Source organism: Dreissena polymorpha, chromosome 16 (genome assembly GCF_020536995.1).
Source record: "Dreissena polymorpha isolate Duluth1 chromosome 16, UMN_Dpol_1.0, whole genome shotgun sequence".
Classification (NCBI taxonomy): domain Eukaryota; kingdom Metazoa; phylum Mollusca; class Bivalvia; order Myida; family Dreissenidae; genus Dreissena; species Dreissena polymorpha.
In genome coordinates, this window is record NC_068370.1 from 20,920,042 (window position 1) to 20,933,851 (window position 13,810).

Here is a 13,810-nt window from a genome sequence, read left to right on the forward strand (position 1 = left end):
CTAGGTTACACAAGCAATCATAATGCATGATAAAAATTAGTATATGTTGAAACCTTACAATAATTATGTTAATTATTAACTTAAATATTACTGGAATGCAATGTGAAATTACAAATATTGATCAGAAGTCACTTAGAATTTTGATATGACAACACACACTCATAAGGTCAAGGCCAAAAATTGTAATGTTTTGACCAAAAATATTAAATGGTTTAGTCTTATTTTTTAATGCAAATACTTAAAATTGAGAATAAAACTTATTATAATATTGCAACCTATTTCATTTAGTCTGTTGGTACATATAGAATGAGTCATATGAAATTAGGAACTTCGTGATTTAGAACAAGTTGTAATCCATGTAAGACATAAGCCTTATTCTAAGATTTAAGACCCTGTCATGATCTTCTGGCTCTCAAGTATTAGTAGCTTGCGTTGTTGAACTCTACAGGACTTATGAAATCTCCATGTACATAATTTTACAAAGCCTAGTTATCGCAGGGATTCCATTTAGTGGCCATCTCTTACCATCCTGATGGAAATAATTGTCTTCTTGCAGAAGCAAAACGTGTTGAAAGTGGGGACAAGTATAAGGCTGTACCTCTGATAGAACTTCATCATGAGAGAGCAGCAAGTAATGCTGTTAAGATCCGCATTCCTTCAAAAGAATTCCCCAGGGTATGTATATTGAATATATTATTGATATTTCTTCCAATCAATTTTGTGTGCAAATTGTTATTACCTTTAAAATGCATCTTTTTGGCCTAAAACATTCAGCACACCTACATGTATAACATTGAGCTTACTTTCAGCTTTTGTGTTGAATTTAGTCTGCCATGATTTATTCAGCTTTTGTTCATGGTATAGGTCACATTTTAATGCGCCCAAAGGGTGGCCTATAGTTTTTAGCTCATCTATTTTTTGAAAAAAAAATGAGCTACCGTATACTTGCGTCATAAGATGCCCTCGCTTTTAAGACGCATCCAGACTTTGGACTTTATAATGGGTGGATTTAAGACTGACCCACGTGTAAGACGCGGTCAAATTTTTCCATTTTCATCGGCCTGAAAAACGGCAGAATGTTAAAGAAAATCATCAACTAGTAACACATTGAGAATTTTTCAAACTCTCGCTGCATACAATTTGTAATTCACGCAAGTCTGAAAAATTAAACAATAAAAAAACAAAGTATATAATATTTGTTTATTTTATGATATATTAGTGGGTTTTAATTTATTTTCAAGTATTATTCATGCAATATTTTTTTCTTTTTAAATTAACACAATTTCTAACACTTGCGTATTTAATCATTAGCCCTAACAATTGCAAACATATTACGTTCGTAATATCAATGCACAAGCAAAATTGATCGTATCACTCATCTTAATTGTATTGTTTGACAGGTATTGAAAACTAATAGGCAAATATTTTGAAAGCGTTAAGTTTTATTACCTAGATTTTGCAAATTTTACGCCCATTGTCTATCAACAATAGCTAACGCCTACTTTCATAAAATTAGCCAATCACGTGATAGACTCCGAAGCACAGTTCGAAATCAAGTGTCAAGAAGAAAACCATATGCGGATAATTGCATGCGGATGCTCTTTGCCCCCGTCGTTGTTGGCCCCTAATAAATAAGGTGTCATCGGCATTAGGGGGTCGTCTAAATAAACGTGTTCATTTAATAATTGACAGTTGCAAACTGGTAACTTATTTCAGAGGATACCCATATTGCCAATTATGTCTTAATTGACAATAAACGACGTCGAGCAAAGACAATCAGGTGATACAAACTTGTCAAGTAGCACTTGTAATCGGCAGCGTGATTATTTAACAATTGACAGTTTCAAACTGAGTATTAATTTTGCTGTTGTTTTAAGCATGTTGGCATCATGTCGCCGCTTACACACGTAAACTATAATGGCCAATTTATATGACATTTAACGACGTCGCGCGCAGTTTATCAGGTGTCAATACAAACTTTTCAAGAATTATCACGGACAGTTTAACGTATTATGCCCCAAAAAAGCATAATTCAAATTAAAAATGATAGACAACAAAATCAATAACGATACATTTTTAGCCGGATTATTTTCGAAAAAATCTCGGCTTATAGATTGATGTTGTCGGGGGGGCGGGCGGGGTGGCGGCGTGCTCGAAAATGTTAAAGTTCTTATTTCATGGTATAACTTTGGTATGCTTGGACCTAGAGTCTTCAAACTTGACATGAAGGTTGGCCAGGATTAACAGATGACCACTGGTCATTTCAAGGTCATTCATTTGAAGGTCAAGGTCACTGTGACCTTCAATATAAAAAATGTTAAAGTTGTTATAACTTTGGTATGCTTGGACCTAGAGTCTTGAAACTTGACATGAAGGTTGGCCATAACTAGTTAGTAACCACTGGTCATTTCAAGGTCATTCATTTGAAGGTCAAGGTCACTGTGACCTTGAATGTAAAAATGTTAAAGTTCTTATTTCATGGTATAACTTTGGTATGCTTGGACCTAGAGTCTTCAAACTTGACATGAAGGTTGGCCAGGATTAACAGATGACCACTGGTCATTTCAAGGTCATTCATTTGAAGGTGAAGGTCACTGTGACCTTCAATATAAAAATGTTAAAGTTGTTATAACTTTGGTATGCTTGGACCTAGAGTCTTGAAACTTGACATGAAGGTTGGCCAGAACTAGTAAGTAACCACTGGACATTTCAAGGTCATTCATTTGAAGGTCAAGGTCACTGTGACCTTGAATGTAAAAATGTTAAAGTTGTTATAACTTTGGTATGCTTGGACCTAGAGTCTTGAAACTTGACATGAACGTTGGCCAGAACTAGTAAGTAACCACTGGACATTTCAAGGTCATTCATTTGAAGGTCAAGGTCACTGTGACCTTGAATGTAAAAATGTTAAAGTTCTTATTTCATGTTATAACTTTGGTATGCTTGTACCTAGAGTCTTCAAACTTGAAATAAAGATTGGCCAGTACTAGAAGATGACCACTGGTCATTTCAATGTCATTCATTTGAAGGTCAAGGTCACTGTGACCTTAAATGTTAAAATGTTAAAATTGTTATAACTTTGGTATGCTTGGACATAGAGTCTTCAAACTTGACATGAAGGTTTGCAAGCACACTTAGATGACCACTGGTCATTTCAAGGTCATTCATTCTAAGGTCAAGGTCACTGTGACCTTGAATGTAAAAATGTTAAAGTTCTTATAACTTTGGTAGGTAAAAATGTTAAAGTTCTTATTCCATGTTATAACTTTGGTATGCTTGTACCTAGAGTCTTCAAACTTGACATAAAGGTTGGCCAGTACTAGAAGATCACCACTGCTCATTTCAATGTCATTCATTTGAAGGTCAAGGTCACTGTGACCTTCAATGTTAAAATGTTAAAATTGTTATAACTTTGGTATGCTTGGACCTAGAATCTCAAACTTGACGTAAAGGTTTGCAAGCACACTTAGATGACCACTGGTCATTTCAAGGTCATTCATTTCAATGTCATTCATTTGAAGGTCAAGGTCACTGTGAACTTAAATGTTAAAATGTTAAAATTGTTGTAACTTTGGTATGCTTGGACCTAGAATCTCAAACTTGACGTAAAGGTTTGATCAAACTTTCCTAATTGTCAATTCAAGTTCATATTTGTGACCTTAAATGTTATTGTTGTTCATGTATATGCATGCATTCAAAACATAACACAAGGTTTGCTCATGCCTTGAAAAGTACTTACATTTCATTTTGACCTTTGAACAATATTTCAGTAATTTAAGTATTGCATTGACAAAAACACGAAAGGTACTTTCCTGTCATTTAAATCAAAAATCCGGCTTCAATGCGGTCATCTCCGACCGCGGAACTCTTGTATTACAAGTAAATCGGTAACTGAACATAGCGTTCCGATACACGGTACGGGCCAATACAGACTTTAGAGAAAATGCAAATGGCTGCCGTGATGATTCAAAACAACTGACACGTGTCCAACTCGGCTAGCACAGTAAACTCGATATTTTGAAAAATTTCGTTTATTTTCACCAGTATCTCGCTTATAAGACGCAACCCTTACTGTAACTTTTTAATTAAAGTCTTAAAAATGCGTCTTACAAGCGAAAGTATGGTATTGTGGTACCTTGGTGTCGGCATCCGGTTAAGTTTTGCGTTTAGGTACACTTTTCTCATAAAGTATCAAATTGAATGCTATTATCACTTACTTACTATCATGAGGGGACTGGGCAGGCAAAGTTAGATAATTCTGGCTTGCATTTTGACAGAATTATGTGCCCTTTTTATACTTAGAAAATTGAAAATTTGGGTTACGTTTTGTGTTTAGGTCCATTTTATTCCTTAAATAAGTATCAAAGCTATTGCTTTCATACTTGCAACACTTACTAACTATCATAAGGGGACTGTGCAGGCAAAGTTATGTAACTCTGACTGGCATTTTGACAGAATTATGTGCCCTTTTTATACTTAGAAAATTGAAAATTTGGTTAAGTTTTGTGTTTAGGTCCACTTTTTTCCTAAAGTATCAAAGCCATTGCTTTCATACTAGCAACACTTACTAACTATCGTAAGGGGACTGTGCAGGCAAAGTTATTTAACTCTGACTGGCATTTTGACGGAATTATGTGCCCTTTTTATACTTAGAAAATTGAAAATTTGGTTAAGTTTTGTGTTTAGGTCCATTTTTTTCCTAAAGTATCAAAGCCATTGCATTCATACTTGCAACACTTACTAACTATCGTAAGGGGACTGTGCAGGCAAAGTTATGTTACTCTGACTGGCATTTTGATAGAATTATGTGCCCTTTTTATACTTAGAAATTTTTTTATTTAGTTAAGTTTTGTGTTTAGGTCCACTTTTTTCCTAAAGTATCAAAGCCATTGCTTTCATACTTGCAACAAAAAAAAAATATATATATAAAAGCGGCATTATCATGAAGCTGCACATTTTGAGTGGTGGAAGGTCAAGGTCATTCTTCAAGGTCAAGGTCATCCTTCAAGGTCGAAGGTCAAAAAATATTCAAAGCGGCGTTAGCATGAAGCTGCACATTTAGAGTGGTGTAGGTTCAAGGTCAATGTCATCTTTCAAGGTCAAGGTCATCCTTCAAGGTCAAAGGTAAAAAAAATAATTCAAATCGGCGTTATGAAGCTGCACATTTTGAGTGGTGGAAGGTCATGGTCATCCTTCAAGGTCAATTTTTTTTTTAATTTAAAGCGGCGTTCTCATGAAGCTGCACATTTTGAGTGGTGGAAGGTCAAGGTCATCCTTCAAGGTCAAGGCCATCCTTCAAGGTCAAAGGTCATTTTTTTTAAATAAAAATTCAAAGCGGCGTTCTCATGAAGCAGCACATTTTGAGTGGTGGAAGTTCAAGGTCAAGGTCGTTCTTAAAGGTCAACGTCAAAGGTCAAAAAAATAATAATTTCAAAGCGGCGTTATCATGAAGCTGCACATTTTGAGAGGTGGAATTTCAAGGTCAAGGTCATCCTTCAAGGTCAAAGGTCAAAAAAATATATATTTCAAAGCGGCCTTCTCATAAAGCTGCACATTTTGAGTGGTGGAAGTTCAAGGTCAAGGTCATCCTTCAAGGTCAAAGGTAAAAAAAACAAACAATAAATTTTGTTAAAGCGGCGCAATAGGGGGCATTGTGTTTCTGACAAACACATCTCTTGTTTTTTTCAAACATGGTTACAAAACACAAATATTTATTTTTTATTATTTTTTTTGAAATAACGTCCAACCATCCCACCCAAGAATCCCCCCCCCCCCCAAATTTTTATTTTTTTATTTTTGTTTGCATTTTTTTGGCATTTTTGGAAGATAATGTAATAAATGACCACACCCCCACATTAAACACTCCTCTCTACTCCACCCCTCCCTCCTTTGTGATTGAAATTGAGATAGGTCCCTACACCTTTAAAAAAAAAATAGATGAGCGGTCTGCACCCGCAGACTGTCTGTCCATCTGAAAACTTAAACATTGGTCATAAATTGCAATATTGAAGATAGCAACTTAATATTTGGTATGCATGTGTATCTCATGGAGCTGCATATTTTGAGTGGTGAAAGGTCAAGGTTATCCTTCAAGGTCAATGGTCAAATATATGGCTTTAAAGCAGCGCAGAAGGGGGCATTGTGTTTCTGACAAACACATCTCTTGTTTAACCTTTATTTAGCAGGGTCTTCCGCAGGCCATTTAAGCGCCCCTTGCCGGGGCGCTTGAATTTCGAAATCAGAGTCCCCGGGGCGCCTGAAATTTTCCGATCAGTGTATTCTTCAGTAAAAGAAAGTGTAGATTGTCAAAAAAAATCAAGGTTTCCCTATCAGTGTATCAATATTCCCTGTTTTAAAAGAGCACTCGGTACCTACTTTCACAAGTAATCGCCATAAACACCACATGGGGTAATGGATAATCCACTGATAAGAGAATAGCATGACGCGCGTATCGATTATTCTTGCCACATTACACGGTCATTTAAATGCTGACAAGGATGTATCTGGTAACTTTCCAGTCGTCAAACTGTGAAGTTCATCGTCCAATCGGTTACGCGAATGCTTATGAGGGCGGGGTTAACTATCGACCATTATTTTTGATTGACGTCGGGCATGAAGGAAGAGTTTATCGCAGCTTGATTAGCAAGAAGTTGTACCATTTGAGTAATATAAAACCGGTAATAAGTACAGTACAGAACATTAAAGACGGTTTCGGGCATCATCATCACACCTTTTTACTGTAAACAAGTGTTACCTATGACTCATAATTAATATGAGAAATTAATTGCAAGTGGTAAACAATTAATTATTATAGCGAGTAAGTTGTGCAAATGACTCCCGGTTACAATTATGTGATAACAATTTATTTAATTCCAGTACATGTATATTTCAACATGTCCATTTATAGAACTGATTCACCTCGTTTTTCTGACATTTATTTGACACGTAATGCGCTTTAACAAATTTTCGTTGAATTAATTACGCACACTTGCAAATGTTTCGTCCGATAATCGATAGTTAGAAGATCCTCGTGGACAACGTGAATTTCATGCATAATTCCGTCAAAACATTTATTCGACTCGTAAAGTGTTTAAACAAATTATCGTTGAATTTATAACGCACCGGTTAATATTTGTTGAAATCTCAAATGGGAATAATTAAATTTGTAATCCGAAACCCATTCCCGTAAGTCGATGTTAACGCGTTTTTAATCCGAAACACACTTCGGAATGTAAATGTTACCGCAACGTTAAATATTTTTGCTTCAAATTAGCAGTGCAAATTTATTTTGTGTCGAATCTTTTTCTCAATTAAAAAGAGCGCGAAAATTATGCAGCATGTACAACGTCGCGTCTATTGCATACAAATGGCGTGTATTGAGCGTTTTAACAAGCCCACACCAGGTCAGGGGATTGACGCATGTTCAGAGGCAATATTTCATCAAATCTATAAATAGTCACTTAAAAAATGGCAAGGTTTGTGTTAAAGAAATAACTGAAAGCTTTTATCGTAAATATTTACCAGAAAGAGATTGATAAAAACGGAATAAACGGGATTATCGGGTAATAAATAGAAACTTGAAAAATAGTAAGTATACAGTAATAGAGTCGGGTTGAAACGGATGTATTGGGGAATCGTTCGAGTCGGGATTTTACTATCTGTGCGGAAAAGTTTTAAAACAAACAATATAAAAAAATATATTTTTAAATGACTGGGGGATTTTTTTGAAGAGTCATAGCGCACCAAATGACGTCTTTTGACGCTGTTTTTCTTTGAGTTATAACGCACCACAGAACGTGAATTGACACGTTAAATTTAAAAAAAAACGAACCCACCCCGGTCAGCCCCGGGGCGCCTGAAAAAATTCCGGGGGAAGGCACTGTTTAGCTATGTCAAAATATATGTGTAAGAACTGGTGTTGCCCAGGGTGTAAAACTAGTATTGTCTATTACCAATACCACAAAATACCATATTATTTGCATTTACAAAATCATTTTCCCAGGCATGATTCCCCAGGACCATTTTTTGAAACGAATAATGCCCATGCCCTATTTTTCAGGTGAATTTCTCAGGTAAACTGTTGGGCCCCAAGGGCAGCACCCTGAAGCAACTGCAGCAGGAGACTGGATGCAAACTCTCCATTCTAGGAAGGGGATCTATGAGGGACAAGAACAAGGTACTCATTTTAGAAACCGTGAACAAAGGTTTTATAATTAAGTCCAAATATTGATCAAAGAGGTCAGGTTAAATTCTGTTGTATTTCATGCTACAGTAACATACGGCTATTGGAGGAATGGAAAACAGTTCAGTCAAGCTTAATTTCCCGTTGATTACCCCAAAATAAACAAATGTTTCTGCCATATGTCACATATAGTGCCACAATGATCCATATATGGGCCAGGATCCATATATGGGCCTTAGATTTTGACATAAGAAAGGCCATATGTCATAAATGACGATGCAGATCACGGGGTTTTGATGTGTTTTTTTCGTTTCAAGTGATTTCCCGTCGAATAAACTAAAAATGTAAAAATGTGAAAAAAGTAGGGATGGCAAAATTATTCGAATATTCGATTGAATGGTCAGCATTCGAATAATAAAAATGATATTCGCATATTCGCATTTTTTTCCAAACGTAATTTCACCAATATTTAATGACCTGCGAACCGCTTACTAAAATGCAACCGAAATCACCTGGGAGTAACATGTTTGACGTGACCTTCTTCGTGTCAAACTGATAACGCGGCCCGTATCAGTGTTGATTGCGCAATGCAATATACACGCTCTAAGAAAGGCCCCGACTGTTGTTTGCCAATGGGGTGCCAATTAACGGTTTCAATTGACTGGCGAATAATAATTAAGTTTTGTGATCACAGTATGTACAGCCATTAAAATGTGTGAATTACTCAAATCGCGCAATGCAATATACTTACTATAAGAAAGGGCCCGAACTGTTGTTTGTCAATTAGGTACCAATTACGGGTTTCAATTTACTGGCGAATAGTAATTTAGTTTTTGTGATCACAGTTTGAACAGACATTTAAATATGTGAATTACTCAAAAGTAACAGATGATATAAATTAAACAATCATCAAGGAATCATAATTCAAATCTGAAAATGCCACCAGCCCTTTCTGCAGTATGGAATACTTTACATGGTCTGTGGATAAGAAGACCGCAACGTGTATTGTGTGTAAACTTAGTTTTACATATGCACGGTCTGCTACAAATCTGTGGAATCATTAAAAAATAAAATTCTATGACACAATGTTTTTCATTCTATTTGTGCCCGTTTTATGCGAATATTCGAATATTCGATTGAATGAATTTGCGAACATTCGAATACTGATATTGGTATTCGATGCCATCCCTAGAAAAAAGTGATCCATGTATGACCCCGGGGAATCGGGTCAGGATCCATATATGGGCCAGAGTCAAGCTATTAATCCTTTTGTTATGTCCCCCACTATAGTAGTGGGGGAAATATTGTATTTGCCCTGTCTGTTGGTTGGTTGGTTTGCAGGTTTTTTTTTCCACTTTTTGGGAACATAGCCCATGGCTTTGGAATTGGGAATTTTATCGGCATTTTCATGAAATTGGGAAAATAAATTCATTAGCCTTTTTTTCCACACGAAAAGTCCACTGATTAGGGAAATACTAAATTTGATATAACTTTTTATAATCATTCAAATTAAAAGAACAAAATCATAGAATACTTTGTTAGATGTAATTGAATTAAAATTGAGATAAAATACACATTAGACTTCTTTCTAAAAAAAAAAAAAAAAAAAAAAATTTTTTTTTTTTTTGAAATTGGGAATTTTTTGCCACATTTTGGGAAAAAAGTATACTTTTTGGGATTGGGAACATAGCCGAATTTCGGCTATAAAATCGGGCCAAAAAAAACCCTGGTTTGTTTGCGCCAACTTTAACATTTTGCAATAACTTTTGCTATATTGAATATAGCAACTTGATATTTGGCATGCATGTGTATCTCATGGAACTGCACATTTTGAGTTGTGAAAGGTCAAGGTCATCCTTCAAGGTCAGAGGTCAAATATATGTGGCCAAAATCGCTCATTTTATGAATACTTTTGCAATATTGAAGATAGCAACTTGATATTTGGCATGCATGTGTATCTCATGGATACACATGTTGGTCAAGAACAGTTTTCACATTTAGGTTGGCTGCCTGTTTCAAAAAGAGTAGAACAGATCATACTTTGTCATGTACATAAGATTAAAAATGGCCTTGCACCAGAGTATATGGGTGAGAATTTTAAGCCAGTGTCTGGCGTACATAATCGTTGTACTAGGTCTATTATGGTAGCTCAGCCAGAATCTGATCATTTTGCTGAAAATTTTACATTTGAAGACTCTGGTCGTTTTTCCAAACCAAGAGTAGGAAGTTTTGGTTCTAAAACATTTACATATAATGGTATCTGTTTATGGAACAATCTTCCTCAAAACATCAGGGATGTACCTAAACCTAACAATTTCAAGGGTGCCATCAAGAAACAGTTTTTAGAGTCTTTATAGCTTTTTATAGTATAATTTTTATTATGAATTTTATGTTCTGTTAAAATACTGTGATACATTTTTAAGTCTTATGATCAATAAGATGCAAGGATCTCATAATTATTCTTTAACTTATAGTATGCTACAAAGTGTGTTTATTAACTACCTATGCAGTGTGTAACTTTCTTATGCAACTTCTGTGATAATAATGAACATGTGATTATATTTATTCATTCTTAATCAGTAATATACTTTATTAAACAGTACATATTTGATACATATACATTATTAAAATCTAATACATGACTGTTTCATGGTTACTGCCACCAATAACAAGGACCACAATGGAAATAAGTGAAAATCATTTTTCTCTTTTTTGTGTTATCCTTGGTATTGTGTGTGCATTCCATGGTTTGCTATGTATATTGCTGTGATAATATATTTTATATTGTCTGCATTATGTAGTAACTATGTAATGTTCATATGTTTACCATATAAAATCAATCAATCAATCAATGGAGCTGCACATTTTGAGTGGTGAAAGGTCAAGGTCATCCTTCGTGGTGAGAGGTCAAATATATGTGGCCCAAATCGCTTATTTTATGAATACTTATGCAATATTGAAGATAGCAACTTGATATTTGGCATGCATGTGTATCTCATGGAGCTGCATATTTTGAGTGGTGAAAGGTTTAGGTCAAGGTCATCCTTCAAGGTCAGAGGTCAAATACATGTATATGTGGCCCAAATCGCTTATTTTATGAATACTTTTGCAATATTGAAGATAGCAACTTGATATTTGGCATGCATGTGTATCTCATGGAGCTGCACATTTTGAGTGGTGAAAGGTCAAGGTCATCCTTCAAAGTCAAGTATATGGGTCAAAATTGCTCATGTAATGTCACTTCTGCAATATTGCAGCTAGCAATTTTATATTTGAAATGCATATGTATCTCATGGAGCTGCACATTTTGAGTGGTGAAGGGTCAAGGTCAAGATAATCCTTCAAGGTCAAACGTCATATAGGGGGACATTGTGTTTCACAAACACATCTTGTTTTATCAAATATAACTGTGAGCACACAAATTATTGTTGCTCACAATGACTAGTATTTGGAAACAAATTTTTAGAACTTGCTTATACACTTACTTACCTACACTGAAAAAGTGTCTATATCTCGGTTAGTAGATCTGTATTTGTTGATTTTGTTTGTTTTTTTGTATTGTAGGAAGAGGAACTAAGGAAGCAGGGAGGGAAGTATTCTCATCTGAATGATGAGCTCCACCTCCTCATTGAATGTTTTGCTGAACCCACTGATGCTTATAACCGACTTGCACATGCAATCGGAGAAATCAAGAAATTCATGAATCCAGTAAGTGTTACGGCTGGCTGTAGTCAGTGATTAATTTTCCCAAAATAACAGCTTCTTTCATACTGTTTCCCAACAATATAATCCCTTGGCACTTTATAATATAAATTTACAAATGCAATTTTACATGCACTTGAAAACAATTGGAATGCTGTTATTTATAACCATAAATTATTAATGTTTCATTTTTTCCAATTCATTGTTTATCGTGCTATTTTTCCCAATTCTGAGGGCACAGCCTTTAGTATAATATATAAATTTTAAAGGAAAAACAAGTTATTGGTCCCAATTTTTTATTAAAGAAAGTTAATAGTACAAAGCATCATTAACAGGTTATCTTACAGCTCTTTCCAATTGGCCAATAGTGATTATTCTGAAAAATCTAATTTCTAAATAAAAAAATCCAATTATTTCTTTCTATTATACAGCTCTTTCCCACTGGCCAATAAAAATGTTTAATCCAAAAGATCAAAATTTCTCAATAAAAATGCCAATAATTAATTCCAAATAATACCATCTTACAACTCTTTAAACTGACCAACTAAATTGATTATTTAGAAAAATCTATATAAAAAAAGGTAAATGATTCCAAATAAATCAATTCACTTCCTTTTTCGAGTCCAATGCCTATAGCTTGCATTCAGACCTAGCATGGTATTTCACAATTATTTAATTAAGATGAATGGCTATTGCTTAATCATTGAACTTGAATTTGGTTGCATTGCATTATTTCATTACTAAATAAGATCAGAATTTTCTTAAGCCATTGTGTAGCAAATGGCTAATTTGGGGTATGGCGTAATAAGTCCTTTATTATCCCCCGCCATAGGCGGAGGGATATTGTTTTGGCGTTGTCTGTCCGTCCTTCCGCCCGGCACTTTTGTGTCCGGCGCCATATCTTGGAAGTGCTTTGGCGGATTTCATTGAAACTTGGTATGAGTATATATATTGATAAGAGGATGACGCACGCCAAATGGCATTGTACACCAGCTGTTAATAACGGAGTTATGGCCCTTTGTATCTTGAAAAAATGCTTTTTTGAGTGTCAAATATAACACTTTTTTGTCGAGAATATATTGGCGGGGGATATCAATTCAATGAATTTGCTTGTTTTTCTATGTATTGAATATGCTTTTTCTTGAACTCAGCATGAAGAGAACCTTGGCCTCAACATGGGTGGCTATCCTCCACAGCAGCAGATGGGTGAAGACCAGGGCTACTTCAATGGGGAAGGTTCAATGGGGCGAGGTGCAGGCGGCCCTAGAGGTGCCCCAGCCCCCAGGGGAGGCATGCCTGGTCGTGGGGGACTACTGGCCCCACCTGGTGGACGAGGGGGCATGCCACAGAGGTAACATAAGTAAAAGGGTTTATTATATCCCCATTACCATTGGTAATGGGGGCTATATAGGAGTCACTTTGTCGGTCGGTTGGTCTGTCTGTCCCGAATTTCATCCGATCTCACCAAACTTGGTTACAAGTTGTATCTTGGTGTTGTATAGGTCAAGTTTGAATATGGGTCATGCCGGATCAAAAACTAGGTCATGGGGTCACTTAGTGTGTTTTAAACCGAAAGTTTGTCCGGACCATAACTATGTCATTTATCATTAGATATTAAAATAACTTGGTACATTTGATCACCATCATGGGACGGTGTGTTGTGTGTAAAAAGTACGTCAATACCTCCAAGGTCAAGGTCACACCTGGAGTTCAAGGGTCAAATGCTTGTCCGGGCCATAACTTTATCATTTATTGTGAGATTTTAAAATCATTTGGCAAATTTGTTCACCATCATGGGACGGTGTGTGTCGCGCGAAAGAATTACGTCCTTATCTCCAAGGTCAAGGTCACACTTTGAGTTCAAAGATCAAAAATGGCCATAAATAACCTTGTTTGGGCAATAACTATGTCGTTCATTGTGAGATT

The 13,810-nt window shown here is 35.7% G+C and overlaps 1 protein-coding gene across 6 annotated transcripts in view; it reads left to right on the forward strand.

Annotated features, from left to right (window-relative positions):
* LOC127861944 (KH domain-containing, RNA-binding, signal transduction-associated protein 2-like) overlaps nt 1–13,810 on the forward strand; it is a 40,394-nt gene that overhangs the window by 7,052 nt on the left and 19,532 nt on the right. For all 6 annotated transcript variants that reach the window (XR_008040376.1, XM_052400704.1, XM_052400705.1 and 3 more), the window contains exons 2-5: nt 557–675; nt 8,060–8,176; nt 11,747–11,890; nt 13,036–13,235. Coding sequence is in view for 5 of the 6 variants with exons in the window: in XM_052400704.1 (XP_052256664.1) it covers nt 557–675; nt 8,060–8,176; nt 11,747–11,890; nt 13,036–13,235 (580 nt within the window). In the remaining variant the exon portion in view is untranslated. The remainder of the gene's footprint in view (nt 1–556; nt 676–8,059; nt 8,177–11,746; nt 11,891–13,035; nt 13,236–13,810) is intronic.